A 24,512-nucleotide genomic window follows, 5' to 3' on the forward strand; every position below is an offset into this window, starting at 1 on the left:
GTATTTTAGTGTTTTGTTGGAAGCCGTCCAGAGTGGCTGGGGGGAGCCAGCCAGATGGGCGGGGTATAAATAATAAATTATTATTATTATTATTATTATTATTATTATTATTATTATTATTTTATTATTACTGTCTATGGAGCTAGAACCTGGAGACTACGGTAGCCAAAAAGTGGACTGGCCCTCCTGATAACTTCATAGTTAATCTATGAAACTCCCTGCCACAGGAGGCAATGATGGCCACGGACCTAGATGGCTTTAAAAGAGGACTGGCCAAATTCAAGGAAGAGAAGGACTATCAATGTCAACTGTTGTTGTTGTTTAGTCGTTTAGTCGTGTCCGCCTCTTCGTGACCCCCTGGACCAGAGCACGCCAGGCACTCCTGTCTTCCACTGCCTCCCGCAGTTTGGTCAGACTCATGCTGGTCCAGGGGGGTTATTTTTACGCATAATTATAAGTAAATGTTATAGAATGACAGCCTGAGGATTTTATAGGAAATGAATTTATAAATAAATGGTCCAGATCCACATGCAGACATGATGGCTTGAGGAAGAGGGAGGGGTCAGTTGTCCCAGGGTACCAGCAGACAGGAAGGTGAGGCAAGGCAAGATCAGCACCTTGGAGAGGGACCAAAGTGTGGGTATCAGGACCACGGTTTGCCTCAGCAGTGTCCTGAAGCCATTCGTAGGGGCATCTTATTCATGATAAATTAACGTGTCATTAAGGTAAGACGGGGAATAGGCAGGAGAAATGATTTTGAGGAGTTATGGAGGGTGTTAGTAGAATTTGTATTGATAAAACGGAAAGGGGTCAAACCATCACAAGAGGTGCTGAAATTTTGGGAGGCTGGATAGCTACAATAGAATGCTCTCGGTGGTGGGGTGCACATTTTTATTCTTATTTATTTATGATTATTGCTGTTGTTTAGTCGTTTAGTCGTGTCCGACTCTTCGTGACCCCCTGGACCAGAGCACACCAGGCACTCCTGTCTTCCACTGCCTCCCGCAGTTGGGTCAAACTCATGCTGGTAGCTTCGAGAACACCGCCCAACCATCTCGTCCTCTGTCGTCCCCTTCTCCTTGCGCCCTCCATCTTTCCCAACATCAGGGTCTTTTCCAGGGAGTCTTCTCTTCTCATGAGGTGGCCAGAGTCTTGGAGTCTCAGCTTCAGGATCTGTCCTTCCAGTGACCACTCAGGGCTGATTTCCTTCAGAATGGAGAGGTTTGATCTTCTTGCAGTCCATGGGGCTCTCAAGAGTCTCCTCCAGCACCATAATTCAAAAGCACCAATTCTTCGGCGATCAGCCTTCTTTATGATCCAGCTCTCACTTCCACACATCACTACTGGGAAAACCATAGCTTATGATTATTACTTTATCAAAATTATTATCAAAAAATAAAATAAAAAGAAGGGGCATCTAGCCCAACTCCTGCAAATAGTTATAGCCTTGTCTATGTATTCATTGACTAGAGATCACTGACCAAATCCTGCATCTGCACATTTAAAGGCCTGATAGTTTCCTCTGCAGCCATTGCCTTATTCTGAGGACTGGGGGTTCAAGCTGTGGAGCTGTGCTCTTGACAGGAGATCCCTGAGGAGATAAGAAAAGCCTACTGGATTGGGCCCTTCAAGTCCAGAATCCTGTTCTCACAGTGGCCAACCAAATGCCCATTATGGAAAGCCTGCAAACAGGACCCCAGAACAGGAGCCCTCTCTCATCTTGCTGTTTCCAACACCTAGTATTCAGAAGCATTGCTTCCTCCAGCCACAGAAGCAGAGGACGGCCATTGTGGTTAATAGGCCTTGGTAGCTTTCTCCTCTGTTAATTTGTCCAGTCCTCCTTGGAAGTCCTCCAACCTGCTGGCCATCACTGTGTAATGTTGAAGCAAGTTCTTTTTTTTCTTTTTCCAAATGAGTTTTTATTGGTCTATCATTATATATACATATAAACAAATACAAAGTATAATACATAAATTACATGTGTCATATCCAGTCCATGAATCATACATATATTACATAGTTGTTTTAAGCTCCACCGAGCCTTAGACTTCCCTCCACTCCTTTGGTAAGTATCAGATAAATTCTGGAATCACGTATTTTATCTCCTTTACTTATTAGTCGTGTAATGTTGAAGCAAGTTCTTCTGTGGAATTACAGTGGTGCCTCAGGTTACATACGCTTCAGGTTACAGACCCCGCTAACCCAGAAATAGTGCTTCAGGTTAAGAACTTTGCTTCAGGATGAGAACAGAAATCGTATGGCGGCGGTGGGTGGCCCCATTAGCTAAAGTGGTATCTCAGGTTAAGAACAGTTTCAGGTTAAGAACAGACCTCCAGAACGAATTAAGTACTTAACCAGAGGTACCACTGTATGTGCTGTGATATCTCCTCAAGAATCTCCTGACTCGCTAAGGCCTAGGACCCTTGTACTTACGGGACCGCCTCTCCTGGTATGTCCCGCAGAGGACCCTAAGGTCCACGAATAATAATTGTTTAAAGGTCCCAGGCCCTAAGGAAGCCAGACTATCCTGCACCAGGGCCAGGGCTTTTTCAGTGATGGCTCCGACCTGGTGGAATGCTCTGTCCCACGAGACTAGGGCCCTGCAGGACTTGATCTCCTCCCGCAGGGCCTGTAAGACAGAGCTATTCCACCTGGCCTTCAATTTGAATTAACCTGATCCTCTATTCCCTTTTTCTTTTCCTCTTCTATGAAGAAACCCTTTCTGGGAGCCACATTTAAATTCCTTTTCACACACTTCCTTGCTGGCCCTAGTAGGACCAACTTGGCCAGTTAGCCCTGGATATCATTCAGTGTCTACTGACTGGGTTTTTGTTTTTGTTTTTCAAAAATGACCCCTGAATTTTTGAATATTATTGATATTGATGCTGCATTTTATGTTGTATACTATGCTGTTTTTAAGCCGCATTTTAATCAATGTTTTATATTTGCTGTTAGCCACACTGAGCCCGGTTTTGAAACTGGGAAGGGTGGGGAATAAATAAATAAATATTAATATTATTATTATTACCATTTAGGAAGTATTTTTCGCTCTATAAGACGCACCATATTTTTCTCTCTATAAGATGCACCAGACCACAAGATGCACCTAGTTTTTGGAGGAGGAAAACAAGAAAAAAAAAAATTCTGAATCTCAGAAGCCAGAACAGCAAGAGGGATCTCTGCACAGTGAAAGCAGCAATCCCTCTTGCTGTTCTGGCTTCTGGGATAGCTGCGCAGCCTGCATTCGCTCCATAAGACGCACACACATTTCCCCTTACTTTTTAGGAGGGAAAAAGTGAGTCTTATAGAGCAAAAAATACGGTATTTGGACTGATCAGCATAGGTCTGGGAGCAGAGGTATTTTCCTTGGGAAAGAGATGCGGGTACCAGGGACCATGGAACAGCATGGGGCAGACCAAGGATTTGACCCATCATCAAGGATGCCTTCATCCTCTTAAGGATTCTGTATCTGGGCCACGACCCCAATGGCTTATGTGTAGAAGAGGCATTTGTCAATATCCGGAACAAATCTCTTGTGTCGTGCTCACAGGCTTGAAATTTTGCTTTCTTAGAAAGGAGCACCGCTGGCGTGACTATACATTTTGATGAAGCCGGCCAGAATTACTCCTTTTATATCAACGGTAAGAAAATCCATCAGACTCTGGCAATTTTAAGGGGAGTATTAACAACTGCACAGAGAGCTATCTGTTAATCACCACCAACCATTATATTTGCATGCTGGTTTTCCCAAATTGTGCTTTGGAGGGAGTCACAGGAACGGTAGGACGAACCAGTGTTTTGGCAGGTGCGTTGGAAAACAAATTGGAAGTCTTACCAAATACATCCCACATTGTAACATTCAGACCAGTGGTTCCCAAATTGTGAGGTACCACTCCTTGGGGGTCGATGGGATTACCTAGGGGGTTGCTAAGAGGCAAGGGGCTCTGGAGGTGTCATTGACTTTGAAAAGCTGGTCTCACTGGATTAAATATGTCAGTTTCATTTGAATTCATTAAACTAAACTGGTTTCATTGGGTTTTGAATAATTTTGACTGTTTAGAACTGTATCATACTATATTATCTTCCTTAGTGGGTCCTGCAAAGTGTTATTCTGAACAATGCTTTTTATACGGTAGGGGGCACTGGAGGGTGATTTATGGAACAAAGGGGGGCGGCCCCCAAAAGTTTGGAAACCAGGGGGAGAGGGCCGTCTCTGTGGTGGCCCCCAAGTTGTGGGACCTCTGTCCCACAAAGGTGCCCTGGCACCTGCATTGTATACTGTAGCTTCCAGTGAACACCTTTGATCCATGAGGTAGATATTTTTAGGATGCATTTATTTTTGTGATTTTAAGTCGTTTTAAACCGTGTTTTATGGTTGCAACCTAGGGTGAAGGGAGGGTAAGGTAATAATAATAGTAATGATAATGATAATAATAATAATAATGGGGTTCCTTATTTTATTTCAATATTTTCCATTAAAAAGAAAATAATAATAATATACTTGGCACCTGCCTGTTCCATTAATGGAACTGGAAGTCTCTAATGACTGCAATTGTACATTGCAGTTTTTATTTCAGTGCGGTGTAGTGGTTGGACTAGGACCTGGGTTCAAATTCTCCCACTTGGCCATGGAGCTCTCACTGGGTGTGGCCTTGGGGGCCAGTCACTGCCTCTCAGCCTAACCCACCTCACAGGGGGGTTGTGGGGATTAAATGAGAAGCAGGGAGAACCATGTAGTACACCTTCTTGGGTGGAAAGCTGGGATATAAACGCAATGAATTAATAAACACGATTAAATTAATTGTTCTGACCTGACCTCAGAGTTAACGGTGCCAGAGGGGGATTCACATTACGACTATTCTTTGCACAAGTGGGAAAGGAATATTTGTCAATATTCAGAATTAGTACCCTGGTCTTCAATGATTTCTGTTACTCACTTCAGTATTCTTACAACTTTTTCCTCACAGATACCTTTGAGTACTTTTACACGAACGACAGCGACTATTATGGTATGATGATCTGGAAGGATCTACTGTAACAGTGTGGAGAGTGTCATTTGGCCCACTTGGGGCCTATGGACTGGCCAAATTTGACTGGATCACCCCAACCGATCAGAAGGTTTGGGGTCAGACCCTCGGGTTTGGGGGCCTCAATGAAGCAGGGCCAGTTTAAAGCCACGGTTTTTGAACTTTCAGCTGCAAGGGAACATTTTCTTCATCAACTGAATGTTGGAAATTGGGAAATATCAGGAGAGATAAAAGGCCTTTTTTCACATAGTGCATACAGTCATACCTTGGAAGTCAAATGGAATCCATTCCGGAAGTCCGTTTGACTTTTAAACGTTCAAAAACCAAAGCGTGGCTTCAGATTGGCTGCAGGAAACTCCTGCAGCCAATCGGACGCAGCGTCGGACGTTCGGGTTCCAAAGAACGTTCCCAAACCGGAACACTCACTTGCGGGTTTCAGTCATTTAGGAGCCAGTTTGTTTGGGAGCCAAGGCGTTTGAGATCCAAGGTACAACTGTATTTAACTTTTGGAACCCCCTCCCACAGGAGGCAGTGATAACTACAGTGGTGCCTTGCAAGACGAATGCCTCGCAAGACAAAAAACGCACAAGACGAAAGAGTTTTCCGTTTTTTGAGTCGTTCCGCAAGACGAATTTCCCTATGGGCTTGCTTCGCAAGACGAAACGTCTTGCAAGTTCTTGCGAGTTTGTTTCCTTTTTCTTAAAGCCGCTAAGCCGTTAATAGCCGCTAAGCCACTAAGCCGCGCTTCGCAAGACGAAAAAACCGCAAGATGAAGAGACTCGCGGAACGGATTAATTTCGTCTTGCGAGGCACCACTGTACCAACTTGGAATGCTTACAAGAGGATGGTGAATTTTGAGCATCTAAGGCCAAAGCATAGGAAATAAAATCCCACCAGACCAGATGACCTATAAGGGTCCCTCTGGTTCTAGTCCAACCCCTCAGAGACATGCGGTTTATGTGTATTTTTTTCCACAATAGCTGAAGTTCTCCCCCCCCCCGCAGTGGTTAAAGTGCATACTTTAAAAAAATAATATTTTATTTGTTGAATATAAGAACAACATATAATCAAATATAGTTTTTCCCTACACCCCCCCCCAAAAAAAACCCAGCCCCAACTACGTCCAGGTAATTACATTAGTAATATAATAATAATAAAAATTGTACAATTGCTGGTTTAAAAATATCATCCCACTTGCTCCCATGTATCTTAGGTGGTTTAAATTTGAAGTTCTTATACAGTGGTACCTCTACTTACGAGTGCGATCCGTTTCGGGGTGCCGTTCGCACCCTGAAAAGTCCGTAAGTAGAGTGCTGCTACTGTGCATGCGCGAAGCATGCAGATCACTTCTGCGCATGTGGCAAACCCAGAAGTAGACACTTCTGGGTTTGCCGCGTTCATAACCTGAAAAGCGGCAACGCGAAGCAAACGTAACACGAGGTATGACTGTATACCACAAAAATTAACTATAGATCCCCTGCTCAGTTGGTTAGAGCGTGGTGCTGATAATGCCAAGGTTGCAGGTTTGATCCTTGAATGGGACAGCTGTATATTCCTGCGTTCCAGGAGGTTGGACTAGATGATCCTCAGGGTCCCTTCCAACTCTACAGTTCTATGATTTATGACCTCCAAGGATGTTCATTGCTGGACTGTTGAAATCCCGGCTGCAGCTGACATCAGTGTCCAAAGCACTTTAGAGCAAAAATCATCCATGTTGTCCATCCACATATTCAGTAAAGGCAGTTTAATAAATACATAAATTAATGAATAAACATATAAATTAATAAATGTATAAATTAAGTGTTTACTTCTTTTTTTTTACCTTTCCAGATAAATTCGAGTATGATGAGTACGAAGAAATAGAAAAATTACCGGTAAGTCGCTTTTTTGGGAATCTACAGGTTAAATCCCACCCACCCCTCAGTGGGGTGTTAAGTCTCTGTAGGAGCAAGTCGAGAGGCTAGGCACTGAGTGTTGCAGTACAGAATGCTGCTAGCCATCCTCCCTCCCTCTCCACGCCATCGCTGAGTGTGCCCCTTCCTTCCTGGTTGGCCCAGTAGATGCCTCCTCTGGGGCAATGTGCATAGAGGCTAACACCTTCTCTTCTTTATTTATTTAATAAAATGGATACACTGCTTGGGGATGCAGGTGGCGCTGCGGGTTAAACCACCGAGCCTAGGACTTGCCGATCAGAAGGTCAGTGGTTCGAATCCCCGCAACGGGGTGAGCTTCCATTGCTCGGTCGCTGCTCCTGCCACCCTAGCAGTTCAAAAGCACGTCAAAGTGCAAGTAGATAAATAGGTACCGCTCCAGCGGGAAGGTAAACGGTGTTTCCGTGCGCTGCTCTGGTTTGCCAGAAGCGGTTTAGTCATGCTGGCCACATGACCCGGAAGCTGTACACCGGCTCCCTCGGCCAGTAAAGCGAGATGAGCGCCGCAACCCCAGAGTTGGCCACGACTGGATCTAATGGTCAGGGGTCCCTTTACCTTTATATACTGCTTGGTTGTAAAAAAGAAAAAGAAAAAAACCTCAAAGCGGTTCCCAAAAAAAGTTTAAAGTAAAAAATTACCATTGAGGAAAAAATTAAACTTTCGGAAAGTTAAAATAATAGAGTAAAATTGCACCAGCTCTCTAAAACATCTGGGTAGGCTTGCCCAAATAAAAATATTTCTCTGCAAGCACCAAATAGAGAACAGTTGAAGGCACCTGCCTGAAGTCAATAGGCAGGGATGTTCCAAAGATTTTAGTTTCTGCCACACTGAAAGATCGATTTCTCGCTCCTTTCGCCAGTGGCTCGCTCAGAGAGGGCAGGTCAGCAAGCAAAGAGGAGGCAGAGGAGCACCAGGGGCAGAAAGACACAAAAGATTGGTGTGAGGGGTGTGCCTCAACTGGAGGGGGGCAGTGGCAGCTTCCGAGCAATACAGACCCCTTCCCTGCCAGCCCTAGAACCAAAGATCCATGTTTGCGAAGTAACACACAGCCTTCTGTTTCCTTTTGCAGCGCCCTAAGGACTCCACCGGGCCTTTACACCCTTGCAGCTGTGCCCTGTTCTTCGTTAGTCTCCTCCACACTCTACCTGTCATCCTGCGAGTCCTCGATGCACGACACTAGGAGGTACAGAAGTTCTCATCGTATTTATCTGCTTTGACAATGTGCCTGTGGAGTAGATACGATACAATAATCTTTATTGTCATTGTCCCATACAGAACAACGAAATTGGGGGAGGAAAAAAATCTACATAAGACATTCAAAACCAACAAGCCTGCTACCCCAGTTATCCCAGCCTGGTTAGCCCCCTAAAAACTCTGATACCCCATAATTAAATACAATATACTCCCATACAGACTACCTTACATTGCGTTTAAAACCAAAGTCGCATTTGGGTAGAAACTGTTTCTCAGGCGGCTAGTCCTAGTCTTTATAACCCTGTACCTTCTTCCAGAAGGCAGAAGCTGAAAGAGATCATTTCCAGGGTGCGCACTATCCTGCGCTATCTCTGCAGCTTTCTTATGGCACCTGGAAGCGTAGATTTGATCCAAAGTGGGAAGAGTGCACCCAATTATTCTCTCCGCAGTCTTTACAACCCTGGACAGCATTGTTTTTCCCCTGACCGTGCAGCTCCCAAACCACACACACAGACCATAAGTTAATACACTGTGAAGAGATGTAAAAAAAGTGTTGGAATATTCAGGACAGAGAAAAGAAAGTACTTCCTCTTGCAGCGCATGGTTAAACCACATGGAACTCGCTGCCACAAGAGGTAGAGATGGCCACCGACTTGGAAGGCTTTAGAAGAGGATTAGACAAATTCATGGGGAAGGCTGCACTGAGACAGCAATGCTTCTGTATCCCAGTTGCTGGAAACTTGCTCTTCTGCTTGGAATCTGCTTGCGGGTTTCCCAAAAGAGGCATCTGGGTGGCCACTGCGACAGCAGGATTCTGAACTGGAGGAGTCATTGGCCTAAACCAGCTGGCTTCTTATGTTCTTGACTGTAAGAGATAGCGTGAAAAGACATTGGTATATATATATATATAGACCTGGGAGGCGCTGTGGGTTAAACCACAGAGCCTAGGACTTGCCGATCAGAAGGTCGGCGGTTCGAATCCCCGCAACAGGGTGAGCTCGCTTTGCTCGGTCCCTGCTCCTGCCAACCTAGCAGTTCAAAAGCGCGTCAAAGTGCAAGTAGATAAATAGGTACCGCTCTGGCGGGAAGGTAAACGGCGTTTCCGTGCGCTGCTCTGGTTCGCCAGAAGCGGCTTAGTCATGCTGGCCACATGACCCGGAAGCTGTACACATGACCCTTGGCCAATAAAGCGAGATGAGTGCCGCAACCCCAGAGTTGGCCATGACTGGACCTAATGGTCAAGTGTCCCTTTACATATTTATATATGTCCCTTTATATATTTATTAATTTTTTAACATATAAATTCCAACAATCATTTAACATAACTTCTTATCTTATACAATATTGTAGACTTCCGTCAACAGCCTCTGAAGATTTTCCGTTCTTTATCACTTGTTCTGCATTTCTTAATTTCTCTATTACTTTTAATTGTCCTTAACTGAGAATTCTTTTCAAAGTCTTCCTTGCAATATTTCACATAATGCTCCTTACAGAACTTCTTGCAGTCCTACTAGCGTAATCTGTTTATCACAATTGCTTTTCAAATAGCTCAGATATTTACTCCAGTCCTCTAAGAATCTCTGATCCCGCAGGTCTCGAATCCTTCCTGTTCATTTATCTAATTCTGCATAGTCCATTAATTCCATTTGCCATTCTTCTTTCGTTGGCAATTCTTTGTGAAAAGACATTGTTAGGAGAATCTGCTTGCTCAGACTGTACGAAGGATGCGTCGAGAGCTAAATCAGGCATCCAGCTCTGATAATGCAGGCATGCTTTTTGTCTGAGTAGGTGATTTAATTTCTGCAGATGTGCAAAGCTAAAGTGAGGGAATGCCTCTAGATAAGCCTGGGTAATTCATAGGTCCGTGGATTCTACCTTTGTTGAATTATTTTTAATGGATTCTCTTTGCTCTCTCTCTCTCTCTGTTCCAGATCTGATGCAATCTGCTTGCTTTGGTGACAGGATTTGTTGTTTTAATGTCTTCCTGAGTGCCAAAGAGGAACTTTCCTACACCTGTGAATGAAATGCCTTATTTTCCTACAGTACTGCTATGGTCGAAAGAACCACACAACTTCTTCCATGGGCACAACAACTTTTGTACCTTCCCTTCCCGGAGCAAGGCACACAGGCTCTTCACGGGACATTATTTGTTAAATTCTAGGAAGCATCTAAAGCATTTTGATGTTTTGGGGTGGGAGGGAGCAAAGAATCCTAGTGTGTCCCTGCCTATGTCTTTTTCGGCAAAGGATATTGGAAAATTCAGATGGAATCTGCAAACAATACATAATTGATGAGTCTCCCCTGCCCATTTGCATTGAAATTAATGGTGGCAGAATAACGTAACGCCAATGTAAATTATGTAATAAATTATGTAAGTCTGCCACAGCAAGCAGCAGAATGAACAATGTTGTTTTTGGCAGAAGGCGGCCTGCAGCAAAACAGAAGCAGTGCTGCATACAACAGGAAACGATTCCCTCGTACACCCCTACCTTCTGCTCATCTAAAAAACGTTATTTTTCGCTCCATAAGACGCACCTGACCATAAGACGCACCTAGTTTTTAGAGGAGAAAAGGGGGAAAGCCCTGGTTTTTTTGAGGATCAGCTCAAAGTTTTGCAGCTTCTTTTGCAAAGGGGAAAAGCCTTGTTTTTTTGAGGATCAGCTCAAAGTTGTTGAGCTTACTTCGCAAAGGGAAAAAATCCTGTTTTTATGGGGTTCAACTCACAGTTCTGCAGCTTCTTTAGGAAAGGAAAGGGAGCCATTTCTACAATTTTCAGACAGATAATCTAATCAGCCAGTCACATGTCGCTGGGGAAACAAACAGGCTCCATCTGCAGAACATTCAACAATGGAGGCCTGGGCAAGGGGGCGGGGCCAGAAAGGGAGCCAGTGATCAACCACACATTCGTTCCATAAGACGCACAGACATTTCCCCTAACTTTTTAGGTGGAAAAAGGTGTGTCTTATGGAGCGGAAAATACGGTATTTGCCTACCATCTGGCACCTGCTTAATGGCAAGAGTTGTCGGCAATATCCATTCACTGTTCAAACAACTGGCCCGCATTATCGGCAAATGGCAGCCACTGAAAATCGGCTGAGTTCCATGTTGGAAGATTTGACTGTGTGGTTTCTGTGGTTCCTTCCTACACCGGTGCCAGCACTGCTTGACAGCTTCAGCAAGGTGGCAATGTAATAATAACCTGCAGGATCAAGCCAATGGTCCTTCTAGCCCAGCTTCCTGTTCTCACAACAACCAAATGCCCCTAAGAACCTTGGAATCTTGATAGACTGCCTCTGAACTCAGAGCCTCCATAGAAACATCCGAAAAGCCCCGCTGCTGGATAAGGACAAAAGGGGCCCATCTAGTCCAGCATCCTCTTCTCACAGTGACCAGCTAGATGCCCATATGGGAAACTGGCAAAAGCAACTTAGCTGGCGACCTCTGAGTAGATCCTGACAACAACTGCTCACAGTGTGCTACTTAGGGTATGTGTGGACAAGCTCAAATGTTAAGGATACTCCCAGGGTTGGGTAGATCCAGGGCAATGCTCATAAGCTGGACACCTCAAGAATACCAACATTGTTATTCAGAGGGAAGCTGGAAAAAGCACCATAAAGGCTAGTTTAGGTCAGCCCTCTATTTCTCTCCCATTCTCTTCCTTATGTGTGATGTGCTAAGCGACTCTGCCTATTTGCGTGTGGACTACGAGAGGGTGATAAAATGTGTCTGTTGCAAAACAACAAATTGTCCTGGCGTTTATAATGAAACCGATCCACACTTCCTGGTGCAGATACAAACTTAGTCCAGTCAAATATTTATTTATGGTCAACCAAATAAATTACGACGTATTATAAATATATCTATACAACATCACAACCTCAGGAGAACGAAGATGATAGGCTAGGAGTTCACAATCATAGCGGGTTTAAGAGGTACCAGAACATACAGGTATATTGTCAGCTGCTTGGTTACGGATTTATGAGACCCCCTCTTGGAAGATGCTCAAAAGGGTCTTTAAAGGTCAACCAGGAAACTCTTGTTGTGAACAAAAATCTGCCCTTTTTCCCTTATGGGGTATCCAAGAGCCAATATAAAGTCCTTACATAGGTTCCCTATTGGTAGGAGAAAATAACAGAGGCCAACCAGAGAATATTGAGAAGCAAAGCAGCTAGTAAGCCTGATCTTTATTGATCTGTTGCAACAGGGTCCTCACTGACCACACGCAGGAGGGAGGAGGAACTCAGAACAATGGCGCACAAGGCCTTATATAGACATTTTGAATTCCCTGCCCTGGAGCTCAAGACTACCCCTCCATACTTCATACATACATCACAGAAGGGGTGTAACCCAAGACCACCACCCCAGATACATCATACCTACAACACAGAAAGGGCGGTTTACAGCAGAAATCTGAGTGGTTTGTTTACCTCATGTCAGCCACGTTACCTGTTTAATGGTCACTTGATTGGATTGCCTGGGGAGCCTGGCCAGTCTTTTGTAATGATAAATACTTAGTTCCTGAGCCAGGTCACAGGCTCACACCCTATTCATATCTTAAATGTGCCCTTAAGACAGGATTTGTGAATAAAAAGACAGTGGGGAGGATTTTGCATTTTCCTTTGACCTTGCAGAGAAAACATTTGCTCAGTTTGGGAATCAAAATGGTTTCAGGTTGGTCTTCCTGTGCTGATCTATGTACATGCTTGGCTGGTACACTTATGAACATTTAACATATATCTAAGACCACAAAATTCCTATCACACTCTCTTGTAAGGGGAACAGTTGCATATTCTCAGCCACTGATAGAGAATCTACAGTAGAAAAATCACTTGAGAGATCGTTTCAATGATTGTAAGGACACCAGATTAGCACAGAAGAACGCTTTGTTGACATGTTTTACGATTTCACCCTCTCAAGATCCCAGAAGACATTTATAGCACAAGGTTTCATAGATTACACTGGGTGGGTTGTGGGGGGTGTAAATCTAGATAAAAGCACACAAGAAGAGCCTGCAGGATCAGGCCAAAGGCTCATCCAGTCCAGCATCCTATTCTCACAGTGGCCAACCAGATGCCTCTTCTGGGAAATTGAACACAAGGAAACTCTCCCTTCCTGTGTTTTCCAGCAACTAGTATTCAGAAGCATTACTCTCTCTGACTGTGGAAGCACAGCATAGCCATCATTGCTAGTTGCCATTGAGAGCCCCCTCCTCCATGAATTTGTCCAATCTTCTTACCAGGAAATATCCTGGGAGATCTCTGGGTAATCTGCAGTTGAGTGGCAAGGATTTTCGGTACCTAATCTTTTTAAGAGTAGAAGCAACAAAGAGACACCCAGCCACACTCAACTTTGCCATGAATTACACTACGAAATGAAGAAAGCCTAGGACAGGCATGTCCAAAGTCTGTTTCTGGGGCCTAATCTGGCCCGCCGGTCAGTTTAATCCGGCCCCTGTGGCAGTTTATTTCCTGGGGGGAAATCCAAAAAACCTCAACAACTTCAATCCTAAAAGTGAAGGGAGAGGGAAGGATTGCTTTCTATATGCTTTCTATACCTTGTACCTTGTACCTAAGAAGGATCTTCTATATTCTCTGTACTTTGGATCTAAGTAAATTTCTGAGCTAATTTGACTTCTGCAAAAGAGGCCCCTCGCTTTAGGAATGTAAGATAAGAAAGACACATATGAAGGAGACTGTAAGCTAGAAATAACCAGAGGCCCCTCGCTTTCTTACTTTAGGAATGCAAGATAAGAAAGACACATACGAGACGAGGGAGACGGGAGGAGGGAGACGGGAGGAGGGGATGCAGGACGCTTAGCCAGCGAAGGAAATAAGTTGAAAACTTTCCAGCTGATTGGGGAAGTTTCTGGAGGGCGTTTGGGGGGAGGAGGGAGAGAGCTTTCTCAAGGTATAAGAAAGTTTGCAGAGGCGTATTTCGGGGCAGCCAGTCTTCCAGAAATTATTCTGCTGGCTGTCTCTGTGCACAGAGAATAAACTGCTTTCCTCCAAAGAAGGATCTTTCCTGGTGCTTTCTTTTGCTCTCTCTCTGGATCTGAGGACGCGGGCCAACGATTCCCTGGCATGGACTAGGCTCAGCCTACATCTTGGTTCCCTGACCGGGAATCTGCCCCACCTCAGAGGGCTGGGGAGAGCCAGGCTCGACCTTGGTGGACAGCTCGGATCGGCAATTGCAGACTCCACGCGCACCCTGCCAATTTGTGGGGGGAGCCAGCCACACCGCTCCGGAGCAAGGACCCAGGTCGAGGGAGGAAAGAGGACGGCGCCGAGGGGACAGGTCCGCAGCGGAAAAGGTAAGCCCAAGGGAAAGGGCGTGGGCGTGAGCCCAAGGGAAAAAAGGGAGGCCTGATCAGCCTCACCTGGTTATGCAGTAGAGTGCAGCCAGGAAGGGAAAAAAAGGGGCGTGGCAGTGGTGTGCCACCGGTAAGGTTTGGTTAAAAAAAAAAAAAAAAAAAAAAAAGGGGGGGGGGGAACAGAGGGGAAAATTATTTTGGTGTGTTTTGTGTATTACATGTTGAAATTATTTTGGTGTGTTTTGTGTATTGCATGCTGAAATTATTTTGGTGTGTTTAGTGTGTTACATGTTGAAATTATATTGATGTGTTTTGTATGTTGTATGTTGCATGTCAGATACTCTAGTGACTGAATTGTCAAGTGTGGGCCAGGGCTTAGTGTCCCCCTTGGCCGAGCGATTGTAGGGCTGTAGTGTGTGTAGAGTGAGAGAATTTACAACCTGTTAGCAGCAGAGTATCTGAAAATGGGGTCTGGGGCAAGCCAATGTAGTCCTCTGGAATGCTTTTTAAACAACTGGAAAGCAGCCACAAAGCATGATGATTAGGGAATCAAATTGAGGCAACGGAGGATGAGAACATTATGTGAGGTTGATTGGCCCTCGCAACAAACTAATTGGCCCTCGGAGGGGAGCTTTGATTTGCAACTAATCAACCCACTGTATCAAAATATCTTGAACGTCCACCCAGACCAGTTCCCCTACATTTCTACTTGGAAAACCAATGTAGAAAAGAACCCATCATGGTTGAAAGCCTGCCGAGGCGACGCCCCACAAAGTACAGTTTGTGCAGTTCGACCGACAGGGAAGTCAGAAAAGCCCCCAGTGATACCAGACCCAGAAGAAGAGGAGGGGGAAGTCATTAAACCACCTCCACCCTATGCTCCACCAACTGCCCCTCCCCTGGACCCAGGCCCCCAGGCACCGGGAGGAGTTGGCCCCCAGCCTGAACCCCCCAAGGCTGAAGAATCAGAAGAGGAAGAAGAGGATGATGAGGAATTTGTAAAGGGATTGGTTGAGTTAGCAAGGAAGGTGAAGAGAAAGGTGTTGTTGATGATGATGATGATGAAGACTTCAGAAAAACTCTAGATAAAGAGATAAGATGGACTAGTAAGCAGTTTGACAGAGTGTTCCAGTATGTAGAACTGTTTAAAACAGAGCTGGATGTGGCTTCTTGGTTCTAGAAGCAGCACAATGCAAGGATGTGAACTGGCAGAAAGAAACAGAAGGGAAGGCTTTGAGAGCCGCATAGGACAGAACTGTTAAAAAAGAGACAATTAAAACCCAAGGGATTTAAAACCCTAGAATTACAATTACTGACCATTGAGGAAATCCGCAAGAAAAATGCCCTCAGGGCAGCGGACAATACTGATGTTGCAATTGAGGCAGCTAATAGTTGCAATTGAGGCAGCTAAAACTCCACTTTGATGGCCCCACTCCACTGAGTGTACGACCCCCTGGAGTCATCCGATGCCCAGGACCACAGACCTCCAAGCACTTTAAATCAGAATCCTTCTTTCGAAGAGGACATGGCCAAAATAATTAGGGGTTTGTCTTCAAACAGCCAGCAGCCAGAAAGCCAAAAACGCAATCCTGGAGCAAGCGAGGGTGTCCACGGGAGGGTCAGAAGACGCCTAGGGAAGAAGCCAGTGCGCCATCTGCAGGCAAGGGAGTCATTGGGAAATGGAATGCCCACAGGCCCCACTCCCCACAGGCTGGGAACAACAAGATTTCTCAAAAATTATTTCTTTTCATCTCTGTTCTTGCTCAAAAAGACTGTTGCAGCAAAAAAGCAATTGAACAGACTGTTTTTTTTTTTAAAAAAAATCATGCAAGTCACAGGACATCAGCTCTCCCCCCCTTTTGTGCCAGGCGCTTGGAGGTAGCTTCAGAGCGTTATCTCTTGGCAGCTATTCCAAGGACACTGCTGCATTCAGCCAGTTACCCTGAACCTCACACTTTCTGGATTTACAGTTCAGCCACATAAACCCAGAAGGCCAAGAGTTACCCACCCCCCTGCCCCAAAGTATTAACCTGAAGAAGTGACTTTCTTAAAAGCAAGTGAATGCTTTCTGTGAACTTTGTCAAGTTTTTCTTTTTAAGGTGCAATTTTATTCTGAAAAAGGAGCCGCAGCATAACATAGGAATTGATATTTTGAGGAATTTGAAACTTTGCCAGAAGCAAGGAGCGCATTGTTCTTTCTACAGACACTGGCAAATGAACTGAAATTTGCAACATGGCTTAAAGCTCTGAAACCTAGAGCACACAAATGAGACTTTTAAAAATCTCAGCTGGCAAAATTTAACCCAAGGAACAGAACTGTTAACCCCTTGCGAAGTTTCCTGCCAAGCATACCCTTTTGAATTAATGTTTGCTAGGCCTATACCTTATGTGCAAATGTTACCTATCAATTTGTTCTGTGCAATCGCTGCCGTCTTTGTTATCTCTTCTCTTAACAGGTGAGCTTTTGCTGGAACGCCTTGTGCCTTGGTCGAGCCTCTGCATCCCTATGATGAGGACCCAGATTGGACCCAGACGCCCAGACATCGCTCCAGCCTTGTTGGAAGGGACCCAAGATGCCCAACGCCCACCAGACGACCCGACACCCGCCAGACTACAGCCCTGCCTACGTCACTCCGGACGCTGACGTTTGGCACGGCTCCAGGATCCAGCATGGATTGAAAGAGAACATTTTCACATTTTCTTTTCTTTCCTTTCGCATAACTGAACTTTATTGAAGGTACCTGGGCCTGGTTTGCTTTACGCCACCCCTGCAGAGGAGGGTGTCTAGTGGGTCTTTTCTTTCAGCGTAATTACACCCCAGCCCACTCTCTAGCACTTACCTAAGCCCCTCCCCGTGCATACAATGGCTCAAATACGACTGTGGGTCCCCATGCTGGTATTTCTGCTGCCTTTGACCTTTGAAATGCCAATACCACTCACAGTGACCAGACAACTGCTGCAATTGTGGGGGGCCCACCACACATATAATAAGTGGATTCAGGTTGCTGAGATGGTTGCGTTCTCTGCAAATCGGACCAATTGTGCCGTCTGCACTCTGGCCCCTGTAGATGCTCTGGGAGGAATGCCACTCCTCCCTGTGCCTTGGAATGAATCCTTGGTTACAACTCCACTTGTTGCCTTCCAGCCTCTGGGCAACCATTCTTCTTTATGGAATCATTCCGTCCCTTTCCAGGTTCACAGGATCACTGGCTGCCTTTGTGTCAACAAATCAAATGACATAAGTGACGCTCAGACCTATGTGGGCACTTCCCACTGTGATCGTACCTTCCCAGCCCCGACTAACATGTTTGAGTCCGAGACAGGAACCTTTTCTGGTTCCAATTTGATTGCATGCCTGGCCCGCTTGCTGAGAGGCACCATATCTGCCCATGGTCAGGACGTTTACTGGGTGTGTGGCAGGAAGGCCTATCATGCCCTCCCAAGAGGATGGTATGGGGTCTGTTTTCCAGCCTACTTAATACCCCCCCATGTGGATTCCTGACCAGATTGCCTCTGCACCCCGTAGAAGGAGGCGTTCGGCTGACCTGGCAACACTTGCAGGTAGCAGCTCCCAGAATTGGGGCAAAAATCAGTGGCCTCCGGAAAGGATACTGGCCCATTATGCTCCAGCCTCATGGAATCAGGGAGAGAAAATCTCTGGGGCAAGGGGGCCGATCTATAACTCGAACCGCGTAATCAGACTCCAGGCAGTGGTAGAGATTGTTGCTAACACGACAGCCACGGCCCTTAGGCTAATTGCTACGCAATTGGATGAGACATGCAATGTGTTTCTCTCAGTCCAATTAGCATTGGACTTTCTCCTGGCGCAACATGGAGGCTTTTGTGCAGCGTTAAATCTCACAGGTGGAGCATGTTGCTTCAACATTTCAGACCACGGCGAGGCTATCCGTGATCTGGCAGCAAGCATTGAAAAGGTAGCACATGTCCCTGTACAAACCTGGGAGGGCTGGGATATGTCTTGGTTGGACGGCATCTTCCCAGGTGGATGGATGGGGAGGATATTTATTATGGTGATAAGTCCAATAATGCTTCTATTGCTTTTCTGCTTCTGTATGCCCTGCTTGATGCAATGTATGCAAAATATGATGGAGAAGATGATGTCTCGCATGATGGGACCTCGTGTGCTTGCTTTCATGAGAGATTATAGACCCCTACCCCAGAACGAACCTAAGTATTAGGTTGTTCATAAGAAGAGGAGGGAGTGAAGGGAGAGGGAAGGATTGCTTTCTATATGCTTTCTATACCTTGTACCTTGTACCTAAGAAGGATCTTCTATATTCTCTGTACTTTGGATCTAAGTAAATTTCTGAGCTAATTTGACTTCTGCAAAAGAGGCCCCTCGCTTTAGGAATGTAAGATAAGAAAGACACATATGAAGGAGACTGTAAGCTAGAAATAACCAGAGGCCCCTCGCTTTCTTACTTTAGGAATGCAAGATAAGAAAGACACATACGAGACGAGGGAGACGGGAGGAGGGAGACGGGAGGAGGGGATGCAGGACGCTTAGCCAGCGAAGGAAATAAGTTGAAAACTTTCCAGCTGATTGGGGAAGTTTCTGGAGGGCGTTTGGGGGGAGGAGGGAGAGAGCTTTCTCAAGGTATAAGAAAGTTTGCAGAGGCGTATTTCGGGGCAGCCAGTCTTCCAGAAATTATTCTGCTGGCTGTCTCTGTGCACAGAGAATAAACTGCTTTCCTCCAAAGAAGGATCTTTCCTGGTGCTTTCTTTTGCTCTCTCTCTGGATCTGAGGACGCGGGCCAACGATTCCCTGGCATGGACTAGGCTCAGCCTACAAAAGAAGCTCAACAACTTTGGTTGGCCCTTTGGTCGGCCCTCACGGCCCTTCACTTCATCAAAACTGGCCCTCTTTGAAAAAAGTTTGGACACCACTGACATAGGGTAAGCTAGGTGAAGATTTTTGTATGGAGGGAATGGAGAGTTCCATTCAGTTCCGATACTGAAACTCTTTGGCTTGGAATCCTTTCATCCTAAGCGTTTCTGATAATGGTTGGTGGGTCTTGTGGGGCTCTGTTAAAAAGCAACAACAAAGTAAATCTTCCCAGATCTGAAGACTGACCACCCCTGAGCTAAACTCCTGCACCAGTGATGAACGCAGAGCTTGCCTTCAAATTAGATGACCAGCCAAATCATAGAATTGCAGAATTGGAAGGGACGTGGGTGGCGCTGTGGTGTAAACCACTGAGCCTTGGGCTTGCCGATCGGAAGGTCAGGGGTTCGAATCCCCGCGACGGGGTGAGCTCCTGTTACTCGGTCCCTGCTCCTGCCAACCTAGCAGTTCGAAAGCACGTCAAAGTACAAGTAGATAAATAGGTACCGCTCCGGCGGGAAGGTAAACGGCGTTTCCGTGCGCTGCTTTGGTTCGCCAGAAGTGGCTTAGTCATGCTGGCCACATGACCCGGAAGCTGGCTGCAGACAAACACCAGCTCCCTCGGCCTATAGAGCAAGATGAGCGAGCAACCCCAGAGTCGTCTGCGACTGGGCCTAACTGTCAGGAATCCCTTTACCTTTACCAAAGGGACAACTCTAGCCCAACCCCCTGCAATGCAGGAATCACAGTCTCAACCTCTGCTCAAAAATCTCTAAAATAGGAGGGTCCCCCATCTTTCAAGGATGTCTGTTCTGATCAGGTTTTTTTGTTTTGGTGGCCTGTCAGATCTTCACTGCATGATCCCCACTCCACCCCCGTCCAAGAATGGTTAATTGTTTCCTCAACAGGGAATGCCATTCAAAACCAGAGCTTAAACAGCCCCGGACAAGAAATAGATCATTTTATTGTTAGCTATAGCTTCCTCATACAGTCGTACGTATGGTTACATAAACTCCGGGATGCCCATGCAGCAAACCCGGAAGTATTTTACTGGGTTTCGCTGTGTGCGCATGCGCAGAATCGGTCCTCGGATTGCGGAAACCTCAGGATCCGACCGGACCTCTGGAACGAATCCCATCCGCAACCAGAGGTACCACTGTACTTCCTTCGATATCTCTAAAAGGACACCTGTATTGCAGATCAATTAATTAGTTCATTGATCAGTTAACAGGTTCTAAGGATTCTCTAATTAATTGGTTTACATGCCTGTTTAAAAAACTTTTAAGACTACGGCTGCATTCCTAAGCATATTTACTTGGGAGTACAGTGGTACCTCGGGTTACATACGCTTCAGGTTACAGACTCCGCTAACCCAGAAATAGTACCTCGGGTTAAGAACTTTGCTTCAGGATGAGAACAGAAATCCTTCTCTGGTGGCACAGCGGCAGCAGGAGGCCCCATTAGCTAAAGTGGTGCCTCAGGTTACGAACAGTTTCAGGTTAAGAACGGACCTCCGGAACGAATTAAGTACTTAACCCAAGGTACCACTGAAAGCCCCTACAAAACACGAGTGGGACTTTCTTCTGCAAAAATAAGTATTATGCAACTGGACTGTGATTCTCCAGTTCCCTGACACCACCAAGCCCTATTACAGTGTACTGTATTACAGTAAATGTTTTGAAGTAATTTGGTATTGGTGGCTTTATCGTGCCACCTTGTGGTGATTTGCTAAAAAAGCAGCCCCCAAACCTTTCAAGATTCTTTACAGCATATAGCTACAAAAGTCGGGTGCCTGCCCCTCTTTCTGCCAAGTGGTGGCGAGAGCCCATGGGTTCCCCAGGCACCCACGCAGGGTGTGTGTCCGTTTTTAGAATTGAAGTTGCAGTGGAGACTATCACAGCTTTAAGAAATATGGTTTATTCACTTATTTACACCTTCAGTCTGCGTGGAGGGTGTCCAGATCTTACCGCATGGTCATTTCAAGAGGAAGCAGCGCAAGCAGTCTGCAGCCGGTCCCCTCCAAAGATGGATCTCTCCTCTTCCCAATAACCCTTGTTCAAAAATACACCCCATCACCTTGGCAACCCCTGTCTCTATTTACACCTCAGGGCAACAGGGAAGGAGTTCTCCTGTATTGTTAATGGCCCTCTATTGTTCTCTTGGGACGTGGGTGGCGCTGTGGGTTAAACCACAGAGACTAGGACTTGTCGATCAAAAGGTCAGCGGTTCGAATCCCCGCAATGGTGTGAGCTCCCGTTGCTCAATCCCTGCTCCTGCCAACCTAGCAGTTTGAAAGCATGTCAAAGTGCAAGTAGATAAATAGGTACCGCTCCGGCAGGAAGGTAAACGGTGTTTCCGTGCGCTGCCTGGTTCACCAGAAGCGGCTTAGTCATGCTGGCCACATGACCCGGAAGCCAATAAAGCGAGATGAGCACCGCAACCCCAGAGTCGTCCGTGACTGGACCTGATGGTCAGGGGTCCCTTTACCTTATTGTTCTATTGATAGTCATAGCTCTGCCAGGTTGGTTCGCTTAAACCTGCCCAGGAATTCCCTGTCTGGCACAGCTCTGCAGTTTGTGTTTTGATCCATATCCCAATTAATCAAAATCCTAGCATTTATCCATTCCTAGTGTTTAGGGGGAACTCCCCCACCCCATCTATAGCAATATATAAAAATGTGTTTCTAAAATCCTGATTGAAATGTATAAGCTTAAAAATAATTCAAAGGTTTCTGGAACATACATTCAAACCCTAGCTGCTTCCTCGGAAGTTTGTTACTAATAAAAGAAAAATGCTAGATACATATCCAGTGGTGTAGTGGTTTACAGAGTCATGCAGAGAGGTTGAAACCTATTACTGTTTCTGCACCAGGATTCCTGTCTCCAGAAACACAGAGCTGCCCAATCAGCACGAAAGGGAAGCCAATTGGAGCTGATCTGAGTAAAAGGTGAGACAGCCATTGAGGATCGGCTCCCGGGGTCACTCTGGAGAAGGACACCGAAGCAGAATTGTCCTGCATGCTTCAAAGCTAAGCATCTAAGAACACGGAAAGGCGAAGGGGCTTCAGCAGAACAGGGCCAAGTACTGTTAAGGACAAGTGGAATTTACATAACAACTCAAGTCACTCAGGAACAAGATCATAGGATCAATCCAAATCATTTACCCTAGTAGATCTAACTGAAAGGCAATGCCAGGAGATCTTCATTGATCATTGCAAAACAGCCCCAATTATGATCATTACATAATCATAAGGCGATTGCGTAATCTTGGAAAATTATATCATTATGTAATTTCCCTTCCAAGAGAAGTTGTAGACAGGCTCCCTCCTTGTTGTCTTTCTGCCAGCAGGGGAAGCCATTTCTATTGCAACAGGTATAGGGAACTGAATGTTTCTAAGGAAAGGACTGTGCAGTGGTGAAGCTGCATGCTCTGCTACCGGGGGCGGAGAGCAGGCGGGGGTGTGGCTGGCACACCCCGGGGGCATGGTATGCCACCTGCAGGGGTGTGGCATGCATCGGGGGTGTGGTACACCGCCCGCGAGGGCATGGCACGCGTTCTGGCGGTGTGACGTACTGTCTGTGGGGGCGTGGCGCCTGTTTGGCAGGGGGGGTGCGCAGCGCATGTCCGGGGGGGCTGCCGCGATGGCACCCTACTGGAATAGTGGTGCCAGGGGCAGTCCGCTCCCTCCGCACTCCCATTCCTCCGCCAGTGGGACTGTGGTGTTTTAATTGCAACTATCTGTATGTTTTAATAGATCTTCTCTACACTGTGTGTGTGTGTGTGTGTGTGTGTGTGTGTGTGTGTGCATACAACCCACTGTGTGTGTACAATTCAGGAATCACATCTCAAGGTTCTGACAGGTGGGCATCTAACCTCTGCTTTTAAAATCCCCAATGTGAGGCGAGTTGGCTGTGACTATCATGAAGGGATACTGTACAGTGGTACCTCAGGTTACAGATGCTTCAGGTTACAGACTCCGCTAACCCAGAAATAGTACCTCGGGTTAAGAACTTTGCTTCAGGATGAGAACAGAAATTGTGTGGCGGTAGCAGCGGCAGCAGGAGGCCCCATTAGCTAAAGTGGTGCTTCAGGTTAAGAACAGTTTCAGGCTAAGAACGGACCTCCAGAACGAATTAAGTTCTTAACCCGAGGTACCACTGCACTTCTGAATTTGCCACTACACTACTATATGGATGTGTCTGTGTGTATGTCAGAAAAAATATGATACAGCCTGGGCCTTCTCCAGGACCAAACATCTTGGCCCCTATGATTGGCAGGTGAGACTTGGTCGGTGGTGCCGCCTTCGGAGGAAGCCTGGTTGCTGCTGCCTCGCGATGGGGCCTTTTCAGTGGTGGTTCCCCAGGTGTGGAATTTCTCTCCCTAACAAGGCGTGCCTCTCTCCATCATTAACTTTCAGCAGGAATTTCAGCAGGAACCCAGAATTCTGGGTTATTTGTGGGTCATATGAATTTTTTCATATTTTTTTCAAAATATAGTCCGGCCCTCCACAAGGTCTGAGGGACACTGGACTGGCCCCCTGCTGAATAAGTTTGCTGACGCCTGCACTATAGGGTCAGATAGAGACAGTGGGGTGAATTTATGGAACCCAAGGGGGTGGCCGCCTCAAAACGTTAGGGAACCACTGGATTACGTATAGAATAGAATAGAATAGAATAGAACATCTTAAAAAGCAGAGAATCACCTTGCCAACAAAGGTCTGTATAGTTAAAGCTATGGTTTTCCCAGTAGTGATGTATGGAAGTGAGAGCTGATCGCCGAAGAATGGATGCTTTTGAATTCTGGTGCTGGAGGAGACTCTTGAGAGTCCCATGGACTGCAAGAAGATCAAACGTATCCATTCTTAAGGAAATCAGCCCTGAGTGCCTGAGAAGACCCCCTGGGAAAGACCCTGATGTTGGGAAAGATGGAGGGCACAAGGAGAAGGGGACGACAGAGGACGAGATGGTTGGATAGTGTTCTCGAAGCTACCAGCATGAGTTTGACCCAACTGCGGGAGGCAGTGGAAGACAGGAGTGCCTGGCCTGCTCTGGTCCAGGGGGTCAGGAAGAATCGGACACGACTAAACGACTGAACAACAACTCTCTCTCTCTCTCTCTCTCTCTCTGTGTGTGTGTATGTGTGTGTGTGTATATATATATATATATATATACATAGTGTGTGTGTGTATATACCGTATATATTAG

The 24,512-nt window shown here is 46.0% G+C and overlaps 1 protein-coding gene and 1 long non-coding RNA gene across 6 annotated transcripts in view; both read left to right on the forward strand.

Moving 5' to 3' along the window:
• LOC308465094 (uncharacterized protein) overlaps nt 1-11,896 on the forward strand; it is a 38,013-nt gene extending 26,117 nt beyond the window's left edge. For all 5 annotated transcript variants that reach the window (XM_080984931.1, XM_080984930.1, XM_080984934.1 and 2 more), the window contains 5 exons: nt 3,573-3,641; nt 4,968-5,009; nt 6,858-6,901; nt 8,028-8,141; nt 10,084-11,896. In XM_080984931.1, coding sequence (XP_080841057.1) covers nt 3,573-3,641; nt 4,968-5,009; nt 6,858-6,901; nt 8,028-8,138 — 266 coding nt within the window. In that variant the 3' untranslated portion in view covers nt 8,139-8,141; nt 10,084-11,896. The remainder of the gene's footprint in view (nt 1-3,572; nt 3,642-4,967; nt 5,010-6,857; nt 6,902-8,027; nt 8,142-10,083) is intronic.
• A 1,768-nt stretch (nt 11,897-13,664) lies between these two features.
• Nucleotides 13,665-18,814, forward strand: LOC308465159. Its single transcript, XR_013980298.1, has 2 exons — nt 13,665-14,462; nt 16,919-18,814. It is a non-coding gene; the product is annotated as an uncharacterized lncRNA (long non-coding RNA).
• Nucleotides 18,815-24,512: the final 5,698 nt, after the last annotated feature.

The sequence above is a fragment of the Podarcis pityusensis genome (assembly GCF_964106645.2).
Source record: "Podarcis pityusensis genome assembly, chromosome: 16".
NCBI classification, from domain to species: Eukaryota; Metazoa; Chordata; class Lepidosauria; order Squamata; family Lacertidae; genus Podarcis; species Podarcis pityusensis.